Source organism: Trichosurus vulpecula, chromosome 4, assembly GCF_011100635.1.
Source record: "Trichosurus vulpecula isolate mTriVul1 chromosome 4, mTriVul1.pri, whole genome shotgun sequence".
NCBI classification, from domain to species: domain Eukaryota; kingdom Metazoa; phylum Chordata; class Mammalia; order Diprotodontia; family Phalangeridae; genus Trichosurus; species Trichosurus vulpecula.
In genome coordinates, this window is record NC_050576.1 from 241,290,508 (window position 1) to 241,312,336 (window position 21,829).

A 21,829-nucleotide genomic window follows, 5' to 3' on the forward strand; every position below is an offset into this window, starting at 1 on the left:
TGTGAGTATTTGTTGAAAGGAAAGTCAAGACCTACACACAGCTGGATGCAGGCACCATTACAGGAATGCACACATATTTAAGAATTTCTTCCCTATAATTTCCAACCCCCCATTACGTTTCTTTATTCCTATCTTCCCAAGCTTAAAAATGACTTTATAGCAACTTAGAGGTTGGAGTTATTTAATAAGAGTCACTAGCATTTACATAGCACTTAGTAACAGAATAGATGGATGGATTAGAGTGCTTTTAAAACATTAAAGTGCTATATAATTGTCTATTAATATTGTTATTTATAGTAGGAGACAGAGGAAAAGGAGAGAAGGAAGAAGAGGAGAAAGGAGACAGTCGTGCAAAGCTTCAAAGTTTTATTACATGATAATTTCATTACATATTTAAAAGGAATAGCAAGTAACATATACAAGAATTGCAGTTTTGTGTACATGCACCCTCTTTCTATTCTACTGTGCTATGGAAATGCTTGTTTTATTTCTTAAGTTCAGGATAAAGTAAATTAAAAAACAAATCCAAAGAGCATAAAAAAGAAATAAAACATAGGAAGTTGACCTTGGAATCAGAAAGATTTTGGTTCAAATCCTCTCTTTGATACATTGGCTAAGGGACCCTGGGTGAGTCATTTAACTTTTTAGTGCTCTCAAGCAGCTTTCTAAGACTATTAAAGGTAGGCAAGTTTTCTATCTGCAAGTGTAGAGGGAGTTTTCAGATAAAGAGTTATCGAAGCTGTTGAGTTTGCAGGTCCAAAGTCCTCTCTCCTCCTAAAAAAAAAATTCCAAAATGCCTTACAGATATTATCTTATTTTATCCTCATAACCCTATCAAGTAGGTATTAGAGGTATGATGTGATGAGTTCATTTCTTCATCCCACCCAGTACCTTCTCCTCCCCTTAAAAATTAGCTTATAATTATGTATATATGTATGTATATACACACATATACACATATATGTGTGAGTATATATGTATATATGCAAATTATTTTGTAAATGTATGTGTTCATATGTATATGCATATGCATTCACACATATACTCTCTTCTCTAATAGAATACAAGCTCCTCAAGGGTAAGGACTGTTTCATCATTATCTTTGTGTAATCAGTATCTAGCATAGCAACTGGCACATAGTAGGTGCTTAATAAATTTTTATTGATTGATTCTTATGGCTATTTCACCAGTGAAGCACCTGAAGCTCAAGAAGATTGTAACTTGCGCATTGTCACTTCACCAGTGGCAGAGGCAGGATTTGAACCCATGTGATTTTTTCCCCTAAATCTGAGTCCACTGCCTTTTCCAATATACACAATCATCTCTCCTAAGCCCCTTATTAGAAAAATACACAATTAGAAAAATACTTACTAGAAATACACACACAAACACACTCACACAAGCACTATTACCTGCTTGAAGACTGAGTTGTATAACACACAAGTGACTGGTTTCTCATGACTTGTGACCCTTTTGTTGGTCTCATTTTTCATTGCCAATAATGTTAGTTGGTTATTAAAGGCAATAAAAAGCCGTCCATGAGCTTCATCAAAGTGGAAGAGACATTTGAACTCCTGACTCTTTGTGAAAGGACAAGTCACCCTTTGGATGGAGAGCTGATGTTGGATGTCCCAGAGTCTTAACACCTGGATGAAAAGTGAGAAAAGAATAGTGAAAAATAATCACCAGAAATGACTACAGTACATCATGCCAACTCATTCTATAATACCATGGATAGCAAAAGAGTATGAAATTGTGATTTTATTAACATAGGGAATTCCAGATAAAGATATTCCCTGTACCAATGGACCTTCCCTGCAACTTTCAGTCTTAAATAAATATATACTGTCAGTATTCTCTACTGCTGGCTTTTAACAAAAGCTTGTTAAACACTTAGGACTATGGGATTACAAACCTAGAACTAGAAGAAACCTAAGAGATCATAGTCTAGTCCATTCATTCTATAGTTATGGAAACTAGGGTCCAAAGTGGTGAACTCACTTGCTCAGTGTCACATCAACAGGTAGTAATGGATCTGGACCTTGAGCCCAAGTCTTTTGACTCCAAATCCAGCCCCCCTTTCTGCTGTACCTAAACAGCAATGGATAAAATGCTAAATTCTAAAAAAAATGCTATATATGGATAATATGCTATATGCTAAAAAAATGTTCTGCATTGTTTGGAACTCACAAATGAAACAATCCCTGCCTTCAAATACTATATTTACATGGCAATGATGTATGACAAATATGGACTTTTGTTTAAAAAGATGGTCCTTTCTTTCACCAAATTGGATTCAAATCAATAAGCATATATAAAATATTTATGGTTAAAGTCAGAGTAGGAATCAGATTTAGGGCTAGCCATTGTGCTAAAGGCATTGGGAATACAAAAACAAAGATGAAACAGTCCCCACCATCAAAGATCTTACATTCCACCAAAAGTTTTCTTTGTGCACAGTGCATGGAACATAGGAAGTGCTTAATTAGTGATAGCTGATTGAAATATCGGGCTTTCACTTATCTGATCCCTCCTTCCTCATATCTATGATGCTGGCCAGTTCACATTAAGACTCTCTTCCTTAAAACAAAATTATACTTCAGGTAGATATGGAGCCAGTATGAAATTAGCATGGCAGAATGGACAGAAAGCTGGATTCAATTTCTACCTATAACACTTAACTCATTGTGCACACCTGAAAAAAAATTGCTTCACCTCTATGCATCTCAACCATCCCTCTAGGACTTCTCTAAGTCATCAGTGGGTTTCATTGGTGAGATACAGAAGGTTCCCACATGCTGAGCAAATCGCAGATCTTTTGCTGATCTGAATATCAGTCAATCAACAAGCAATTACTTAAGCATCTCCTATGTTCCAAGCATTATGCTGTAGTCACTAGGAATGTGAACATATAAACAAAGATGTAAAACAGAACTTGTCCTCATATCCTCCCTGTTTTATAGGGGGAAAACACTTATACATATGGGGATGTACAAAGTCATATAAGACAATTTGAGGGGATAGGCACTGACTTAGGGGTGTTAGGAAAAACTTCATCAGGCACCTGAGAAGAGCTTTGAGGGAAACTAAGTATTCTAAGGAAAGGAGGGAGTGCATTCTGGGCACGGGGGACAGGCTCCACAAAAGTCCAGACACAGACGATAGAATATTGTGTGAAAAGAACAGAAAAAAGCTACTTTGGACCAAAGAGTCAGTCAACTATTATTTATGAGACACTATATTCGAGGCACTTGTAATGGCAAGCAAAGTGGGACTTTTTGCTGTTTTTTTTTGGAGTGCTTCTCAGCACTAAGGCAATCAAGTGCCTTTGGTAGAGTATTGCCTTTATTTGAATCAAGAATATTTGATGACCTGCTTAAGTCACAAGAAAGCCTAAGTCACATGAGTTTGAGTCATATGGTTGTGACACCCTCTGACCCTGAAGAAATGTATATGTACTCTGAGGTTAGCATTTTGCTTTTGGCTCACTCATTGGAAGAGTGTTCATGTGATTTGCCCAAACTAGACTCTGTGTAGCAGTTAAGGAGCCCCCCAGTTTTGAAAACCCAGATATCGGTGCTTCTTTCTCTGGTAACTATGTATATATTACTATGGACAAACAATTAGAAGCCATGTATGCTGATTTGTGTTATTTGCTCTGTTTATATTATTTCTGCTTGTAATTTCTGTTTGTATTTTCTCTGAAGTTCAGGGTGCTGACGTTTTCCCCTGAACTAAGTGAATGATATATGTTTTTAATTAAAGTGATATTGTAAACCCCTTAAAGGTGCTCTCCTTAGAAAATCCGATAAAGGAATTTGTGCTAGCAGTCCTCCTGTGTGTTGGTGTTATTGGCCTTATACCTCCACAGCAGCTGCAAGCAACATTGTAATTATAGCACTGTGCTAGGCAGTGGGAATACAAAAAAAAGAAAAAAAAAACAATGCTTGCTCTCAAGGAGTTCACAGTCTAAGGGTAATCTTGGAATGAAGGCATTAAGATTAAGGAACATAGGGGAAAGACTTCTTTCAGAAGATGCAACTTTATTGGATGTTTGAAATAGGCCAGGAAAGCTAGTAGACAGAGATTAAGAGGCAAAGATTTACAGGCAAGGGAGAGAGCCAGTGAAAATTCTCCCAGGGCTATGTTCAGGAGGCAAGTCAAGGCCTAGGAACTAATTAGGTGAGAATTTAACTCTAATCTTTCAAGCCAAGTGGCCATCCATAAGAATCAGAGTAGCATGGAGACCTGGGTGGCACAGTGGATAAACAGGTAGACTTGGAATCCAAGTTAAAATCCTGCCTCAGATACTTATTCATTATACAACTTCAGGCAAGTCATGACCTCTCTGAGCCCGTTTTTCATCATCTGTAAAATGAAGATAATATCTGCTTCACCGGATAATTGTGAAGCTCAAGTTCTATAATATATGTCAAAAGTTTTTGTGGACCTCGAACTTCTATAAAATGGAAGATATTATTATTTAGAATGGATTGTAGAGACTATCTACATACCAGACCAAGGATGCCCCTTAAAATAGTTCTAAGAACTGGTCATCCAGCCTTTTTTTCTAAAATCCTCTAGTAAGAGGAGAACAGCTGCCTCCCAATCTATTTTTGCAATGCTCTGATTGTTAGAAAGTTTTTCCTTATACTTGAAAGAAATCTTTCTCTCTCTGACTTCCACCCAATACTCCAGGTTTCACCCCCTGTGGCTAAGCAAAGCAAGTCTAATATTTTTTTGCCGTGACAGTCTTTCAAATATTTAAACGCAACTGCACTCACCCTAAATCTTCTCTCCTCAAGAATAAGTGACCACAGTTTCTTCACTCAGTCATCATATATTGCATGGTCTGAAGGCCCTGAACCATCCCTGTTGTCATCTCCAGTTCACCAAAGTTCTTCATTAGATATTGTACACAAAACTGGATGCAATTCTCCAAAAGTTGTGTCATCAAAACAGAATACATTGAGTCTCTCACCTTCCTCATTCTGAACATAATGATCTTAAAGCAGTCTAAGATTAAGTGGTAACAAAAAATTTAATAACTGCTGACTAATGGGTAAAGGGCTGCCCTCAGAGATAGGAAGACCTGAGTACCAATCATGCCTCTGACACATACTGGCTGTCTATCTGGGTGACATCATTCTCAGTACTCTAGGAAAGACTCAAAGTTGCCAAGATACTGAGAAGCATTGGTAGAGGTTGTTTCCTCATCTGGGAGTTCTCTAAATCAAAGAAATCACAGCGTCAATCACTATTCCCTAACACAAAGTACTTGAATTTTTAATTGTTATTCATAGTTCCAGGTTCTCTCCCTTCCAGTGAGAAGACAAGAAATACAACGTCCATTATACATATTAAGTCATGTAAAACATTTCCACATTAGCCATGAAGAAAGAAAGAAAGAAAGCAAGAAACAAAGAAAGAAAGAAAGAAAGACAGAAAGAAAGAAAGAAAGAAAGAAAGAAGAAGGAAAAAAAGGAAAGGAAGGAAGGAGGGAAGGAAGGAAGGGAGGGAAGGAGGAAGGGAGGGAGGAAGGAAGGAAGGAAAGAAGGAAGGAAAGAAGGAAGGAAGCAAGCAAGCAACTTGCCCTTTGGGTATAGTTCCAAATTGCTCTCCAGAATGGTCAGACCAGTTCATGGTTCCACAAACAGTACGGTACTCTACCTATTTTTCCACATCCCCTCCCAGATTGACTGTTTTCCTTTTCTGTCATGTTACCCAGTCTAATAACTGTGAAGAGATATCTCAGAGTTATCATAATTTGAATTTCTCTGATCAATAGTGATTTAGAGCATTTTTTCATATAACAATTGATAGCTTTGATTTCTTCCTCTGAAAATTTTCTGTTCATATCCTTTAACCATTTATTGAGTAAGAAATGGTTCTTATTTTTATAAATTTGGCTCAGTTATTTATATATTTGAGGAATAAAACCTTTATCAGAAAAACTTGCTGTAAAACTTTAATACAGGTACATTTGAGGAGACAGAGAGAACTAAATAATTGAGTGGATCAAGTAAGGCTTCACAGAGGTGATGGTACCTGAGATCAACCTTGAAAAAAAGACAAGAATTCTAAAAGGTGATGAAAAAGAGAAAGTGCATTCCAGGAGAATGAGATGGTTTCTGTTGAGGTGTGGAGGCAAGAGATGATATATCAAATTTGGAGAATGACAAGGTGTCCATTTTAGCTGGAATTTAGAGTTTGGGAATGGGAGTAGTATGAAATTGGGCTAGAAAAGTGGGCAGGAGCCAGGCTATGGAAGACTTTAAATTCCAGGCCCATGATTTTGATTTTTTTTACCCAATGGGGAGCCTCTGGAAGTATTTGATAGAAGATTATAGTCATAGCTCTTCTTAAGAAGGTTATTTTTCAGTGAAATGGGAAATAACTTGGAAAGGATAAGCAAAAAGACCAGTTACCAATAATGAAGCAATTGAAATAGTCCAGGCAAGAACTGAGAGGGAGCTGAGCTTGAGTGATGGCAGTGTGAGTAGATAGAGTGACTAGATAGGGGAGGTGTAGAATGAAGAGCCAAAGACATCTACGAAGCTGTAAGTCCAAGTGAGTGAGATAGTAGTGTCTCCCTCAACAGAAAAAGGGAAGCTTAGTGGAAGGGCAGGAATGTGCTGGTAATTATTTAACAACCAGCTCTCAATGGGAAAAATGTGTGCAGGAAACACTTTTAAATTTAATCTACATTATTAATATTTTCTCCATCACTTTCCTAAGTCTAGATGATCAACAAAATGATAAATTAAGCTGTGACTTGTAGCATTTGCTGATTTCCAAGGTATAGCCTACTTACACTGAAAAAAAATATAAAATAAGTTTTTGATAATATTTTCTGTTTCACCATAGTTTCTCATGTATCCCTCTTCTTCCAGAGAACTGTCTCATATGACAAATAGCATTTTGGGGGAGGAAAAAAAGTCAGCACAACTGAATGATACATTGAAAAAGTCCAAAAATATGTGCAATGTGTAATAGCTGTGAGCCCCCAACATCCATGAAACAGTAAGTTGGGAGTGTCTTCTCATATCTTTTCATTCAAGTCCTGTTTGATCTTTTGACCTTTATAATTTTATTACATTTGTTTTTTATTTTTTGGTGTGACATTTTTTCTTTCCATTCACATTGTTGTAGTCGTTATATATATATATATATATATATATATATATATATATATATATATATATATATATATATTGTTTTTTTGGATCCCTTACTCCACTCTGTATCAGTTCAAAGAAATCTTCCAGACTTCTATGCATTCATCGGACACATTATTTCTTATTACGGAGTAATATTCCCCTATTGATGGGCATCTACTTTGTTTCCAATTCTTAGATACCATAAAAAGTACTGCTATAAAATTTTTGGAGTAGACAGGGAGTTTTTTCTTTTTCATGGCTTCTTTGGGGTATAAGCTTAGTAAAGTCTCTGGTTCAAAGAGTATGTATATTTTAATTATTTTATTTGAATAATTCCAAATTGTTTTCCAAAATGGTTGTACCATTTCACAGCTCCATCAACAACCTCTAAAGGGGTTGTGACCTGCATTGGTGAATGGAGTGCACCCATTAATGAAATAATGGACCCTTGAATTGACTAGTAAGAATCAATTATTACATTTTCAATATGAACATTTACACTTCAGGACTCAGCAAATATTATGAATCTAGGTTTGTTTTATTGTTTTGTTGATTGTCTATACTTGAGGAATTATTAAGAGATTAAACTGAAAAGTATGCTGTGTTGACTTTTTTTCAGAGAGCTAATTGTTAAATATTTACTAGCAGATACCTGGTAGTAGAGAGTATTCTGGACCTAGAGGCAAGAATATCAATGTTCAAATCTCACCTCTGGCACTTTATAACATGGGCAAGTAATTTCCTCTTTCTGAGCCTCAGTTTTCTCATCTGAAAAATCCTATAGGTTTCTTGTGAGGCTCCGATAAGCCATGTCAAGTGCTTTGTAGACCTTAAAAATCTATTATAAAGTCAGTTATTAATATTGAAGTAATTCATATTAGATGGGTAATGTGGATCAAGAGCGGGCCTTGGAGCCAGGAAACCTAGGTTCAGGTCCCACCTTTTCCACATACTGATTGCATGACTACAGGCAAGCCATTTAAGCCCTGGATGCCACTAGCAAGTCTTTAAGAATTTAAGTTGCAAAGCTAATGCTGAACTGTATTGACAAAGGGAGTTTCCCCACTGAGAATGAAATCATCTACACCAAGGAAATCCCAGGTCTAGTTCCCCCCCAAATCCAATATTTTAGTTCTTCTTCTTCTTCTTGTTAATGTTCACTCTTTTCAGTTGTGTCAGACTCTTCATAACCCAATTTGGGATTTTCTTGGCAGAGACACACTGCAGTGGTTTGCCATTCAGGAAATGGAGGAAAATAGGGTTAAGTGATTGGCCCAGGGTCACACAGCAAGTGAGTATCTGAGGCTGGATTTGAACTCAGAAAGATGAGTCTTTCTGATTCCAAGTCCAGTGCTCTATCCACTGCACCACCTAGCTGCCCTTAAATCCAATCATTACCTCTACTAATTCCTTCATGTATATGATTGGGAGAAAGTGCTTTGCAAACTATAGTGTTATGTAAATAGGAGCTCTGCTAATGATGATTTTTATTGAAACCCATACTCCAGATGTGGGCTGACCAGCACAGAGTCCAATGGGAAAGTGATTCCCTGAAGGTACTTTTTGTGATAGCTTGGGTACACTGTTCTACCAGCCTAGGAAGCCTTCCTGCAAAGGAAATGAGTTTGGTTTTATTGATCTCATTTTTTGCTAAAAGATGCTACCTCCTACTGTCCATTTCATTTTTTCTGCATCGGATGATGGTAATAATCAAAGAAATGCTGTTATTTTTCCCTCTTAGAAACACAAATTCTAGAAGAACCAAGATCCCCCAATTATGAATTTGAAAAGTGGCACTGTTTCAAATCCATGTACAATCAGCGATTTTCAAGTGCACCTCTTGAGTGATGAAATGATGGCCCTGGATGGGTACTGTTACTATGACGACTATTTACTTAGCAATATCAGCAATGATGGTTCTGGACTTTCACTGTGCTCGCCTAAGATTGCCTGATTCAGCATCAGGCCTTTCCAAGGAAGCGAAAACTAACCCCCAGGTCAAGTTCAACAGCCTGCAGTGTAGTTTCACATAGATTAACTATAATTCAACAGTATTAATGGAGTATCATTTTGCCAGAGTCATTTTCCATTGTGTTGCCAACATAAATTACTTGACTTTTAATATTTCATTGATGTTTAGTTCCATGACTTAAATGAAAAATTAAAAATGGATGAGCCATCGCCTCCCTCATCTGCTTCAGGTATTTCTGGCATTTTAGCAAGCAGAACCGTACACATTTTGTTTGGTTTGGTTCATTTACTTATAAGGCTACTCTGTATTCATCTATTATGTTTGAAAATTACTTTATTTTTGTTTTTTATTTCTTTTAAATCTCATAGTCTATTAATTTTTGAACATGCTAGAGACCCTCCTTTATTGAAATGTTTGACTAATTTGTCCTTGTATATAACAAGAGGCTACATGGTGGGATTAAAAGAGGGCTGGATTCAGTGTCACAGACATCCTGGCTTTCTGGTGTGATCTTTGGAAGTCAATTAATTAACCTCCCTGGAACTCGGATTCCTTGTCTGCAAATATTAAGACATTGGACTAGAAATTGAGGGAGGGGGAACCTGGACTAGATGAACTGTGGAGTCACTCCAACTTGATTATCCAAGATCCTATAAAAAACAAGGATTGCATCATGTTCATAGGTCCATAGAGCTGGAAGGGACATTAGAGGCCATTGAATCTAACGTCATCATTTCACAGATGAAAAACCTAGGGCCCAAGGAAGCCAAGTGACCAAGGTCACATACGTAGTCATTATCAGTGACAAGATTTGACCACAAGTTTTTGGACTCCAGAGTCACTACTTTGGACTCCAGAGTGAGCAGTCTTTCCAATATACCAAATGTTTCTCCACCTATGCACTAGAAGTGTCCCCCATTTGATGGCATATGATGCGTATAATTTTTCCCCAAAAACCAATCTGGGGAATTAAATTTTCCCATGCCATTACATCCCATTCCTTAGTTCATTGACCTTTGATTGATTTCAAGATCTATGATAAATTGCTTATTGCATGATTCCCTATCTGTTTGTTTTGTTTGTCCACCGGTAACCCTCTCTCTTTCTATTCAGGAAATAATACTACCTCAAATTTGCATGAGATTTTTAAGCCACTTTATTGCAATACAAACAACCCTGTGAACTAGGTGGTACAACATTTTCATTCCCATTTCACAAATGAGGAAACCGGTTCAGAGAAAATAACAAAACTTACCTGTGGCCACACAGCTAATAAGTGGTAAAGAGCTGAGATTTAGAATTATTTGACTATGCAGACAACTGATAAAGAATGATTATTACATCTGTATACTTTAATCAGTAGGTATTTTCATTGAATATTTTATTTTTTTCTGTTTCTGCAAACTTAGTCTTAGACTTATTTAAAAAAAAAAACTCCAAAAGAGACTTTCTTGATAACAAAGCATGGATTTAGCTCAGTAGCAGAGAGCTTTGTTGTATATTGTGAAGACATAAAGCGTGGGATTACAAAGCACTTATCAAAGTGAGATAGATTTCTACTAATGTGAAGAGGAGAATGCCAAGCTCCATCAGCACATGATGACTTAGAAATCAAAGCAAAAATCCCCTGGTAAAGTGACCTCCAGAAGAAGCAACATTATCTTTTATTGCCAGCGATTACAGCAGGTGACTCATCTTGTTTCTAAGGGTAGCTTTCATTCACTTTTAAATGGATGAAAATTACATAAAGGAGCACCATTGAGATGCAAGTCCTATGTGTTTGTATTTCTATATATCCTTGAAGGTATAAATGGTGGCTGAGCAAAGCTTCAGGTGGAAACTCCTGACAGATTGTGTGTGTGTGTGTGTGTGTGTGTGTGTGTGTGTGTGTGTGTGTGCTGTCTGACAACCAGCCTAGTAAGGTTCCAAGAAGCTCCTCACAGAATCCCAGAATCCCAGATTTCGACTGGGTGGGTCCTCAGAGGGGATCCAGTCCAGTCCCCCTCTTTTTACAGATAAGGATACTGAGGCCCAGAGAGGCTAAAGACTTTGCCCATAGTTACATAGGTAGTAAGTGACAGAGACATACATAATTGGAACCAGGTCTTCTGATGCTAAGTTCAGCTCTCATTCCACTGCACCACAGTTGGCCCCAAAGAAATGAGCACTGTCAATCACCAGCACTCTTATTAAAGAGAATCCAATAATATATGGACAGGTTAAGATAAGCAACAGACCATGCCTAGGAAGTCAAGACTCTTAAATATTCAAGTATTTCATAAGACTACACATATGCATGTTTGTGCGTGTATGTATATAATTAAATAAACATTTGATAAAATAATAAATAACGTGTAAAATCTTAAAGTGCAACATAAATGTTAGTTATTATTATTAAATTGATAATAACATCTCATAATGGCATATTTTGAAATCACATGCACATTAATGTATTATAGCGAATTGATGTGATTTTATTACTACTATGTTAGTATAATTATATTAATAGTGTTTTAGGGTTTGCGAAGCACTTTACAAAATAATACCTTGTTTTATCAACACAACAACCCTTGGAGATGGAGTGCTTTTATTAGCCCCATTTAACTGTTGAAATACTGAGGAAGACAGCAGTTAAGTAACTTGCCTACAGTCAGACAGCTGTGTCTAAAGCCAGACTTTAACTCAGATCCACCTCACTCAATATCCAGTACTCTATCCACTCTGTCATATTATTATATACTAGAAATGTTTCTTTATCTGTTCGTAGGTTTCATTTAGTTGCGTTTCTATTTGGTCAATTAGAATGTAATTCCTTTAAAAGCAAGATTTTTGTCCTAACTATATATTTTCAATGTCTAGCATGTAAATAAGGAATGGGAGGGGAAGGGAATAAGTATATAGCACCTACTATGTGTCGGGAACTATGCTAAGCCCTTTACAATTATCTCATTTGATCCTCACAACAACCCTGAGGCAGGTGCAATTATTATAAAAGTAATCAAGAAATACTTGCTGAATTAAATAAAACTACCTTTACTGAAACCACACTTTTACCTACAAAAGATATAGCTAAAGCATTTTTAAATGCAAATAGAATGTCTACGTGTTATTTCAGCTTTCTCCGCCCTAAAAAACCCTATTAAGGTCAGATCCACTGAAAAAGTCATTGCTAGGTCAACAGGAATCAACAGCAGAATACTGAAGCCAAAAAACCCTCATATGATTTGGACTCCATCATTTTCCAAGACCAGGAGGGTGAGCATCCCATTTTGTTCTGCCCTCAGAGACCACACTTGGAGTTATGTGTTTAGTTCTGTAGGTCTCTCACTTAGCGGCAAATTCCCAGTTGCTGATCTTCTAATGGAACCTGAATGGCCACGTGATGGGGACGTTGGAATCGATGACCTCAGAGTTTCATTCCAACTTTGACATTCTGTGATTTACCAAAAGCCACATGTCAATAACTAGCACAGCCAAATTGCAAATTCAGGGCTTCTAACTAACTCTAAGTTTCCTTTCTATTACATCAAGTTGTAAAGTGTAGCCACCTAATTAAAAGACTTTTATTCCCCAACTCCCCCTCCCTCATGATAATGATAACAGGAAAATAGTATTTTAAGGCTTGAAAAGCAGCTTACATGTGTTACCTCATTTAATTTATGCCATAGAACACAGTGTCTTGAAACAAACACTGGAAGGGCAGAATCAGTTGAAATGTCAAAAGCCATAAATTTCTTTCTCCCTCCAAGTATTGGTTTCCTACCATTGAGATATAACCAGTAGCAACATGGTTTAGTGGATAAACAGGAGGCCTCCGGGTCAGGAAATTTTCATTTAAGCCTTGCCTGTGTTACATACTGGCCACAGAAGCCAGGGCAACTCATGTAATCTCTCCGTGCTCCAGGCAACCTTCTAATAGTGCAACTCTCTCAGTTGCAGAGAAAGAGTTAACCTGTATTGGTAGAGGTAAAAATCATGGAACCAGTTCCTTGGTTATACATTAGGCAACTCTCCAAAATGGTAAGTTTCAGGAAAGGAGCCGACCTGCATTGGTAGAAAGAGTCTCCTCAGCCAAGAGACCTCTGAAGCACTTAAATCACAGGTCCAATCCCTATTCCTCTCACCCAACCACCCTGCCCAAAGAGAAGCAAAGACTGAGTAGGGACCCAGTAAACACAAAACATATAGATGGCCAATCTTGGCAGTTCAGATAACACGTTAGTAGATCCATACTAGAGATGGGGATGGAAATGGGGTACAGGGGAGATGGAGTGAAGTGCAGAAATGTAGCAATCTCATTTTGACTTACTTTGTCTTTGGAGAAGCTGAAAAGTTGTTTTCGGGTAGTGAAGAACTGCACAGCTATTACACCAGCTGAATGACCCCACAGTACCCCAGTGGGTTTAGAGACAACATAAGGATTCCAAAGGCAAACTCTATGGTTAAGTCCAGCTGTGGCTGTTCAGAATTTCACAGAAAAAATTAATTTTAAAAAATGAATAATCTCTAACACATCATTCTTAGAAGTCACCTTGTCACCTCTCTTTAATCAGGGCTTCTTTTTTTGGAGGGGGGAAGGCAAGTCAATTGGGGTTAAGTTGACTTACTCAAGGTCAGACAGCTAGTAAGCATCAAGTGTCTGATTCCAGATTTGAACTCAGGTCCTCCTGACTCTAGGGCCAGTGCTCTCTTCACTGTGCCACCTAGCTGCCCCTAATTAGGGCCTCTTAACCTGGATCCATGCACTAGCATTTACTAAGCCTTTATGTGCCAAGGACTATGCTTGTCTGCGGACCTGTGAATATGATCATTTTTTGTTCAATAACTATATTTCAATGCAATTGGGTTTCTTTGTAACACCATGCGTACCTCTGTGCATCAAAAATATATTAGTCTGAGAAGGGGTCCAGAGGGTCCCCCAGGCTACCAAAGTTTCATGACACACACACAAAGGTTAATTACTTGACTCTTAGGCAGCATGGTGGGGAATAAAGGATCATAGACTTGGAGACAGATTGGGTCTGTAGAGGTCACCTTGTCCAACCATCTCATTTTGTAGATGAGAAGACTGAGGCTCAGAGAGGTACAGAGAATTGACCAAGGTTACACAGGTAGAAGTGGGGAAGGCTGGACTTGGCACCTCCAATTCCTCTGATTACAAAGTCCACGCTGGATTTAAAATCAAGGAAGCTGGGCTCAAATCCAGACCCTACTGTGGGACCTTGTGCAAACGAATTTATGTCTTTGTGAGCTGGTGTTTCTAGCATTTATATAGCCCTTTAGGATTTGTTAAGCACTTTACAAATATTTCATTTTATCCTCACAGCAACCCTGGCAGGTCAGAGCTATCATGGTCCCCATTTTACCTACCAATGAGGATACACAGGCAAACAGAGATTTTTTTGCTATTGTTACAAAGCTGGTAAGTGTCTGAGGCTGCCCAGCTCTTGCTGACTTCGAGTTCAGTGCTCTATCCTTTGTATCACTTGGTTGCCTTGGTTTCTGCATCTTAAATTACTTGAAAGGAGAGACTTTCATTTTTTCTTTGTGTCCCCATCACCAATCATCATGCCTAACACCTGGACAATGCTTAGAAAATACTTTTTGATTGATTGATCCACAAAATAAAGGTATTGGGCTAAATGAACTCTGTGGTCACTTCCAGCTCTATATCCCCTGTTGGCTTCTGCTGGACTATGTTCTCTCATGTCTTTATAAAGAAGGGTCAGCTCTACAATTCCTACACTCCCAGAACTATACTCCTAGTCCAGTCCAATGAAAAAGTAGAACTGCAGCTTGTACTCTCACAGTACACTGCCAAATAAAGAATTTAGAGATGAAATCTCCAAATAACTAAAAGGAGAAAAATTCTCCTCCAAACTTTTGACTTCCTTTTCTGTATATATCAACTGAAAGCAGAAGATCTCTGAGAGCCTAGATTGTTCAGCCTTTGTCTCTGGATACCCAGTGCCTATCATAATGACTGGTACACAGTTGGCACTTAATAGATAGGTGTTGAATGAATGGATGAAATAACTGCATAACTGACTACATTTTTACATTTATTCATGCTTCCAGAAAGCAGCCTAAATTTCCTGTATCCTAATAAAATGCCACTGTATGCCACCTGTCTAGCTGAAGGTGTGGAAGATATTGTCTTTGACAAATGTCAGTTTATTTAAGGTCTACAAAATGCTGTCCTTATAATAGAGAGACTATAAGGAACAACTGAGCACTGCAAAATTGATACTTTCAAATTGTAGCACTAAAGGAAATTTTTAAGAGTCTCGGGCAGCAAGGAGATCAAATCAATCAATACTTACAGAAATTAATTCAGGCTATTCACCAGAAGGTCAAATACTGAAGCTTAAGCTCAATACTTGGGTCACATAATGAGAAGATGGAACTCATTGGAAATGACCCTGGTGTTGGGAAAGATTGAAGGCGAAAGGAGAAGGGCGTGGCAGAGGATGAGATCAGTAGACAGTATCATAGAAATGACACATATGAATTTGGACAGACTTCAAGAGATAGTGGAGGGTAGAAGGGCCTGACTTTCTATGGTCTGTGAGGTCAGGAATGACTAACAACAACAACAAATGCTGCATAGTAGATAGAGTGGTGTATTGGAGCTAGTCAGGAAGACCTGAACTAAGATCCTGCTTCAGACACTTCTTAGCTGTGTGACACTGAGCAAATCACTTAACCTTTCTTAGGTTCAGTTTCTTCATCTATGAATGGGAATCATAGTAGTACCTACTTCATATAATTGTTGGGAAGGAAAAAAATAGAAAATATATATAAAGTACTTTGCAAATCTTAAAGTGCTAATCAAATGCTAGTTATTATCATTATAGGGAATAGGGCCTATGAGGATTATAATCTCCTTACAAGTGAAGAAACTGAGATTCAGAAAAAATGAATTAGCTTGTCCCAGGTCACATAGCTAATATATGTCAAAACCTGATACAAGCTCAGATCCCTTACTCATCTACTACATATAGGGCTTCTTAGCCCAGGTATATATTTTGACAACTATTTCACTATAGTTGTTTTCCTTAGTAATACTACAGAGTTTGTTTCATTCATTTAAGAATGTTATTCTGAGAAGAGATCCATAGGCTTTGCAAACATCACACTGTATCAGTAAGGCAATAATAACAACGTAGATGATAATTGTCAAAATGCCTATGTGCTTCTGTATCATAAAGTATATGAGACTCTCCACATAGAAGGTAGAAGAGGTAAACCATTTATTCAGTCACCAGAGAACCATATCCCATAACCAAATGTTCAGCTCCCACAGCCGGTCAGCCCACTTTATCATAACAGCAAGGAACTCAAAACACAATATCGCAACATGGAGCCTTGCCATCCCAAAACCTCTCCAAACCCCTGCTGGGGTCTTCCCAAAAACAAACTCACAGTACAGCTAAGTCAGCCTGTTCAGCTCTAACTATCACGGTGGTGGCCATTAGCAACCATTAGAAGCCATAACTGCTCGCTTTCTCCTGTTTCTCTCTCTCTCTCTCTCTCTCTCTCTCTCTCTCTCTCTCTCTCTCTCTCTCTGCCATTGCACTTCCTGTGATCCAACTTCCTTTTCCTGTCAGGAAGCTCCTCCTTCCACACATGACTTAGGCTTTCTGTAATGTAAGCAGATCACATGGCCTATTAATGAGTGGGAAAGATCTTCAAATCTAAATTGCTTCTATAGATACAAGTCCATCTTTCTTTCCCTTTATCCTCCCAAGAATCTACATTTTCAAAGTTTATCAGTAGTTTCGTGGGAAGTTAAACAATTAATGCTTGTAAACAAATTGGAGTTTCTGAGCCAAAATGCACAGATGTTATAAAAAAGCATAAAAAATAAATCTCTCCAGTGGCAACTCAAGCCTGGAACTTTCTGTGAGAGAGAGCCTATATTCTGATGATGGTGAGAAGCATTTTTGAAAAATATATTTTAATAAAAGTGTATTTGTTTCAATGTAGTATTTGGTGATACCAGGTGAAGGGGCAGAGAGACATCTTTTTTGCCCAAAGCTGGCCTTCTTTCACCTTATTAAAGCTTTTATTCTCTTTTTGACCTAAACTTTTGATTTCATCAAGGTGGAGAAGTTCCAGGATGTAAAGTCCCTCCAACTATAAGATCTGCAATTTCTAGACCCAGTGAGTTTCCTGGTTCACTTTTGAACTCATGCCATCTTGATTCCAAGCCTGGCCTTCTATTGACCATGTTTCTCTGTTATCTTATACTTAGCCTTAATTTTATTTCTTAGTTTATTAAAGTTTATTGATGGCATACTTTTTTTTTTACCTTGACATCAGAATCATTCCCAGATATACCACTACCCACTCACTGAAAATACCTTCCCTTGAATCAAAGAAAAAAACAGCTAAAGAAAACCCCATCTGACACTGTGGGCAACCCGTAATCCCTCACTACTCCAAGATAAGAACTAATCATCCTCCATTTTAGTAAGCATACTCATTAAAGCCCAGGAGCATAATTTCATTATTCGTCCCAAAGATGTATGAAGTCTGCCACGTGTCACATGTGATGATAACCCTTTACCAAATATTCCCATGCCAAAAAAAACATGGAAATCTTGATATTTAGGTGTCTCCATTTTCATAAAGGTACCAGGAGAAACTTTATGTTTATAAGTGTCTATGCCAGTTTATCTGTTAATAAGGAGGCCCTCTAGTGAGCATAGTTTCTCTAACATACCAATTAAATTGAGGCAAGAGTGGTAGTCAAAAGTGTAGATGCCCTGCTCAATGTTGAAGGATGTCTTCTTAATCCACTTCTGCTTGGATTTTTCCCTCCAAGCCAGTACCACTGTGTTCACATGGCTGGTTGTGCTGGAAATTATAGCATCTAAAGAAGCATCATAAATCACTAAGAACACAAAGGAGAAACAAGATCATAAACAGATTTCTCATGAGTTAGTACAATTATTTCAGTCAGCAAGATTTTTTTTTATCTAAGGAATTTAGATTTTAAATCAGCTTCCAAGAGAGAAGTCAGAGTCAGAGCCACAACTAGAGCAGGGCCGCCAAAACTCTGACCAAGGTGCTCACATGGGTGGTGTTTCCTCCCTACTGAAGACTGAAAAGTACCATCCTCTACTCTATTGAGGTTGTGGGCAAAGGCAGCCCAAGGAAAGAAAGATAGATTAGGATCACAGGTCCATGAAAGGAAGATGGCAAGGAAAAATAGGGTTGGCTGCTCCTGCTAGAATGATTGCATACATTGTTAGGACTGGACTCCAAACATAGTACTGAGGAAAGCTTCTACAAACACTGTCCTCTGAATTCATGGCTGCCTCACTCCAAACTGTCCTCTACCCTGTTCCACTTCCCTCAGTCACCAATTTTGTGCCAAGTGAAAAAAAAATCCTAGTTATTGGTGCTTTGGCCTGACAAATAACTTTGGCTGAGAAGCCATGAAAATCTGCAGGAAGATTTGCCCTGCTATGCTGCCATGAAGGGAAAGTGTTTCCTTTCTGCTCTCTGAATGGAGTATAAGCAATTGGAAAATAGAGAAAATTATTAGTTTAGTCATTTATTCAGTCAGGAAGCAAGCAAGAATCAATTTCATGGAGAAAGGACTTTTAAGATAATTTAATCCAATCTCTTTATTTTACAAATTAGGAATTTAAAGTCCAAAGAGATGAATTGACTGCCCAAGATACCTTGTGTGTTTAAAGGACTAGAATTTGAACCTGGGTCCATTGACTCCAAAATTAGTCTACCTTTCATCAGTTTTCCACATTGAAAACATATGGTAGCAAGTAACATTAACCTTAATAATCACATGGGATTCAGGAGACAGAAGACAAGTGACTGATTATATTCCTGGATACTTCTACCCAGAGCAAATGTGACAAAGAGCTCACAAGCCATCTGGTTCCACCCCCCTACCCCCCCCCAGAATGATAAGCTGGTTTAACACAGGTTTTTAGTTCTAGATTCTTTGGGAAGTTAATGACCTGGGCTCAGTCAGGTTTCAGAAGTTCAGCCAGAATCTCAGTCAGAAATGTCTGACTCCTGCTGACTCCCAGGAAATGCCAGGTCCCAGTGTCCCAGCTCCATTTGGGCATAGCCTGGACCATTTCTACTCCAGGTCAACTTCTTTTTGAACCCAGGGTTCACATCCACTAAAAGCCAACCCATCATACCTTCTGTTGTTACCAATTTTAATCAAACTTCCCCTAGATAGGTTCCTACAAAGGGGACTTCCCTATATTGGCAATGAACTTCCTAATCTATCCTTTGAGGCCAAATTCCTATTCTAATGAAGGAAGGTGTATTAACATAGCCCAGCTCAGTGCTGTGAATACAAAGACAAAAACTGCATAACAGTCCATATCTTTAAGGAGTTTATATTCTGTCAAGGGATATAGCTATAAGAGAGACCTCTACTAATATACAATTCAGGTTTTTATGCATCTTTAAGTATTATAATCAGTGTAAGGCACATCTCTACCCCCAGAGCCTTGTCAATGTAGTGATCCTGACTTCCTTCTCCTCACCCCCCACGTTCTACTCAACTCTTTCTGCTCCAGATAAAGCCCATTTGTAGTCTCAGCTCTAATGGTTGTCCAGATGCTCCAAGAGTGCTATTGTTTCATTGACATGGATGTCCCCTCTAATAACGCAGATGAGAGTCCAATGACAGAGACAATGGGCATAATAGGTAGGACATGATTTTGTGAGCAGAAAGATCTTTACTAGCTGGGACCCTGGGAAAATCACTGGACTCCTGTGCTTCAGTTTGCTTCACTATATATGAGGGGGTTGCACTTGGTGGCATTTAATAACCCTTCCAGATTTATTATTTGATGTTCCATTCATACATATACTTTACCAATCTTGACCACACCCTCCCAAATTTGGCACAAGACTCCACACAAAATTCTGGGGCCTACGTTCATATTCTCCTCTCATTCCCCAGGATACCAATGGATCACATTAACTCCATTCATTTTGTTTTTAAAATAAAGTTAAAGACAAACAAAAGGAACTGTGGTCTAATGAATAGTTATCCCCAAAGTCCAAGGTTCAATGCCTGCTTCTGATACAAAGTGGCTTTGTGATCCTGGGCAAGTAATTTAACACCTAAGTGTGGGAGGCAACTCTCTAAGAGTAGAAATTACAGAGAAGTTGCCAACCTGCATGAGAATTCCCCAGAACAATGAAATCACCAGTGTAGCCCCTTTGTTGTTCAGTCCTTTTTCAGTCATGTCCACCTCTCCCTGACCCCATTTGGGGTTTTCTTGGCAGAGATACTGAGTGGTTTGCCATCTCCTTCTCCAGCTCATTTTACAGATGTGGAAATGGAGGCAAACAGGGTTAAGTGACTTGCCCAGGGTCACACAGCTAGTGTCTAAGGCTGGATTTAAACTCAGGAAGCCAGTGCCCTATACACTGTAGCACCTAGCTGCCTAGGTTTAGCCTCTATCTCTATCCTAAAGAAAAACAAACATTTTAGCATTTATCATCTAGCTCTTTATCGGTGAGTACACCAGTTGTGGAGCTGCTTCATCCCAAATCACAAACACTGTAAACCCCAACCATTCAAAGTTGGGTTCAAGGAAGGCCCTGCTCCACAATCACCCATGTGTCGACCAAGGTTCAGCATTTTGGTTTCTCAGAGGATGATGCCAACTATTGCAGTCCAGCTCAGGAAAGAGAACAGCAATGTACGTTGCAGCCATGCCACTATCACTGCACATCTGTGAAAATGCCATCTTGTCATTATGACCCAATCCAGACAAAACATAGGGATCCAAGCAGTTATTCTGTGATGTGTTCCTGCTTTAAATTCTGCTATAATCCACCCTCATGAAGCCATCAGGGAAAGCCATGGAAAGTGAGTCCTGGATGACAATTCAAAGCAGGCTTTGGAGATGAGGAGCTGCAGGTAGCCCAGTACATTTGAGAGGCTGCCAGGCTGCTACAGGGGCTCAACCTTTTTGATAGATTTTTCTTTTCCTGAGCTAAAACTTGTAATTTATTAAATTATGGTGTGTCTGGGTCCCCTGAGGCTGTCTAGCTAAAAAGGTGACTATAATGCCATTTCCTTAAAATCAAATTATCTGATACACAAAACTGTTTGCTTAACTTCTTAAAGATGAGGAAGCAGAGCCAAAGGTTAAGCATGCAAATGCCTTAAAGATGAATCCACAAGCAATAGCAAAAACAATGACTCATTTATAGTCAGGGCTCTTTGCATATATTATCTTGCTTTCTCACAGCCATCCAGTTAGGGAACTACCTTAGGGATCATTATCATTCCCCTTTGACAGATTAGGTCACTGAGGTTCAAAGAGGTTAATGCTAGAAGAACCAGGTGTGACAATTGATAGAAAAAATATATATATAATTTTGCTTGGAAGTAAAAATTGTCATTCTATCTACATTTACCTTCCATATTTAAAAAAATGCACTGTGGTCAAATGTCACAGCTTGGTCCTTAGAGATATTCTTAAATTCTGGTCCTTCTATTAAGAGACTTTAATGGAGTTACAAAAGCTAAAAAGCATTAGGGACAGGATTTGAACACAGTCTTCCTGGCTCCTAGTCCAGTACTCCTAGGGTCACACAGTAGAATCATAGATTTAGAGCTAGAAGTAATCTTAAAGGTCATTTTACAGATGAAGAAATGAGGCTCTGAGAGGGTGAAGTAAATAAC

General features: G+C 38.4%; 1 protein-coding gene across 1 annotated transcript in view; it reads right to left on the reverse strand.

Annotated features, from left to right (window-relative positions):
* WDR49 (WD repeat domain 49) overlaps window positions 1-21,829 on the reverse strand; it is a 180,397-nt gene that overhangs the window by 86,550 nt on the left and 72,018 nt on the right. The window contains exons 5-7 of the mRNA XM_036755673.1: window positions 17,861-18,031; window positions 13,442-13,590; window positions 1,413-1,646 (exon numbers count right to left, since the gene is read on the reverse strand). Of these exons, the coding sequence (XP_036611568.1) occupies window positions 1,413-1,646; window positions 13,442-13,590; window positions 17,861-18,031 (554 nt within the window). The remainder of the gene's footprint in view (window positions 1-1,412; window positions 1,647-13,441; window positions 13,591-17,860; window positions 18,032-21,829) is intronic.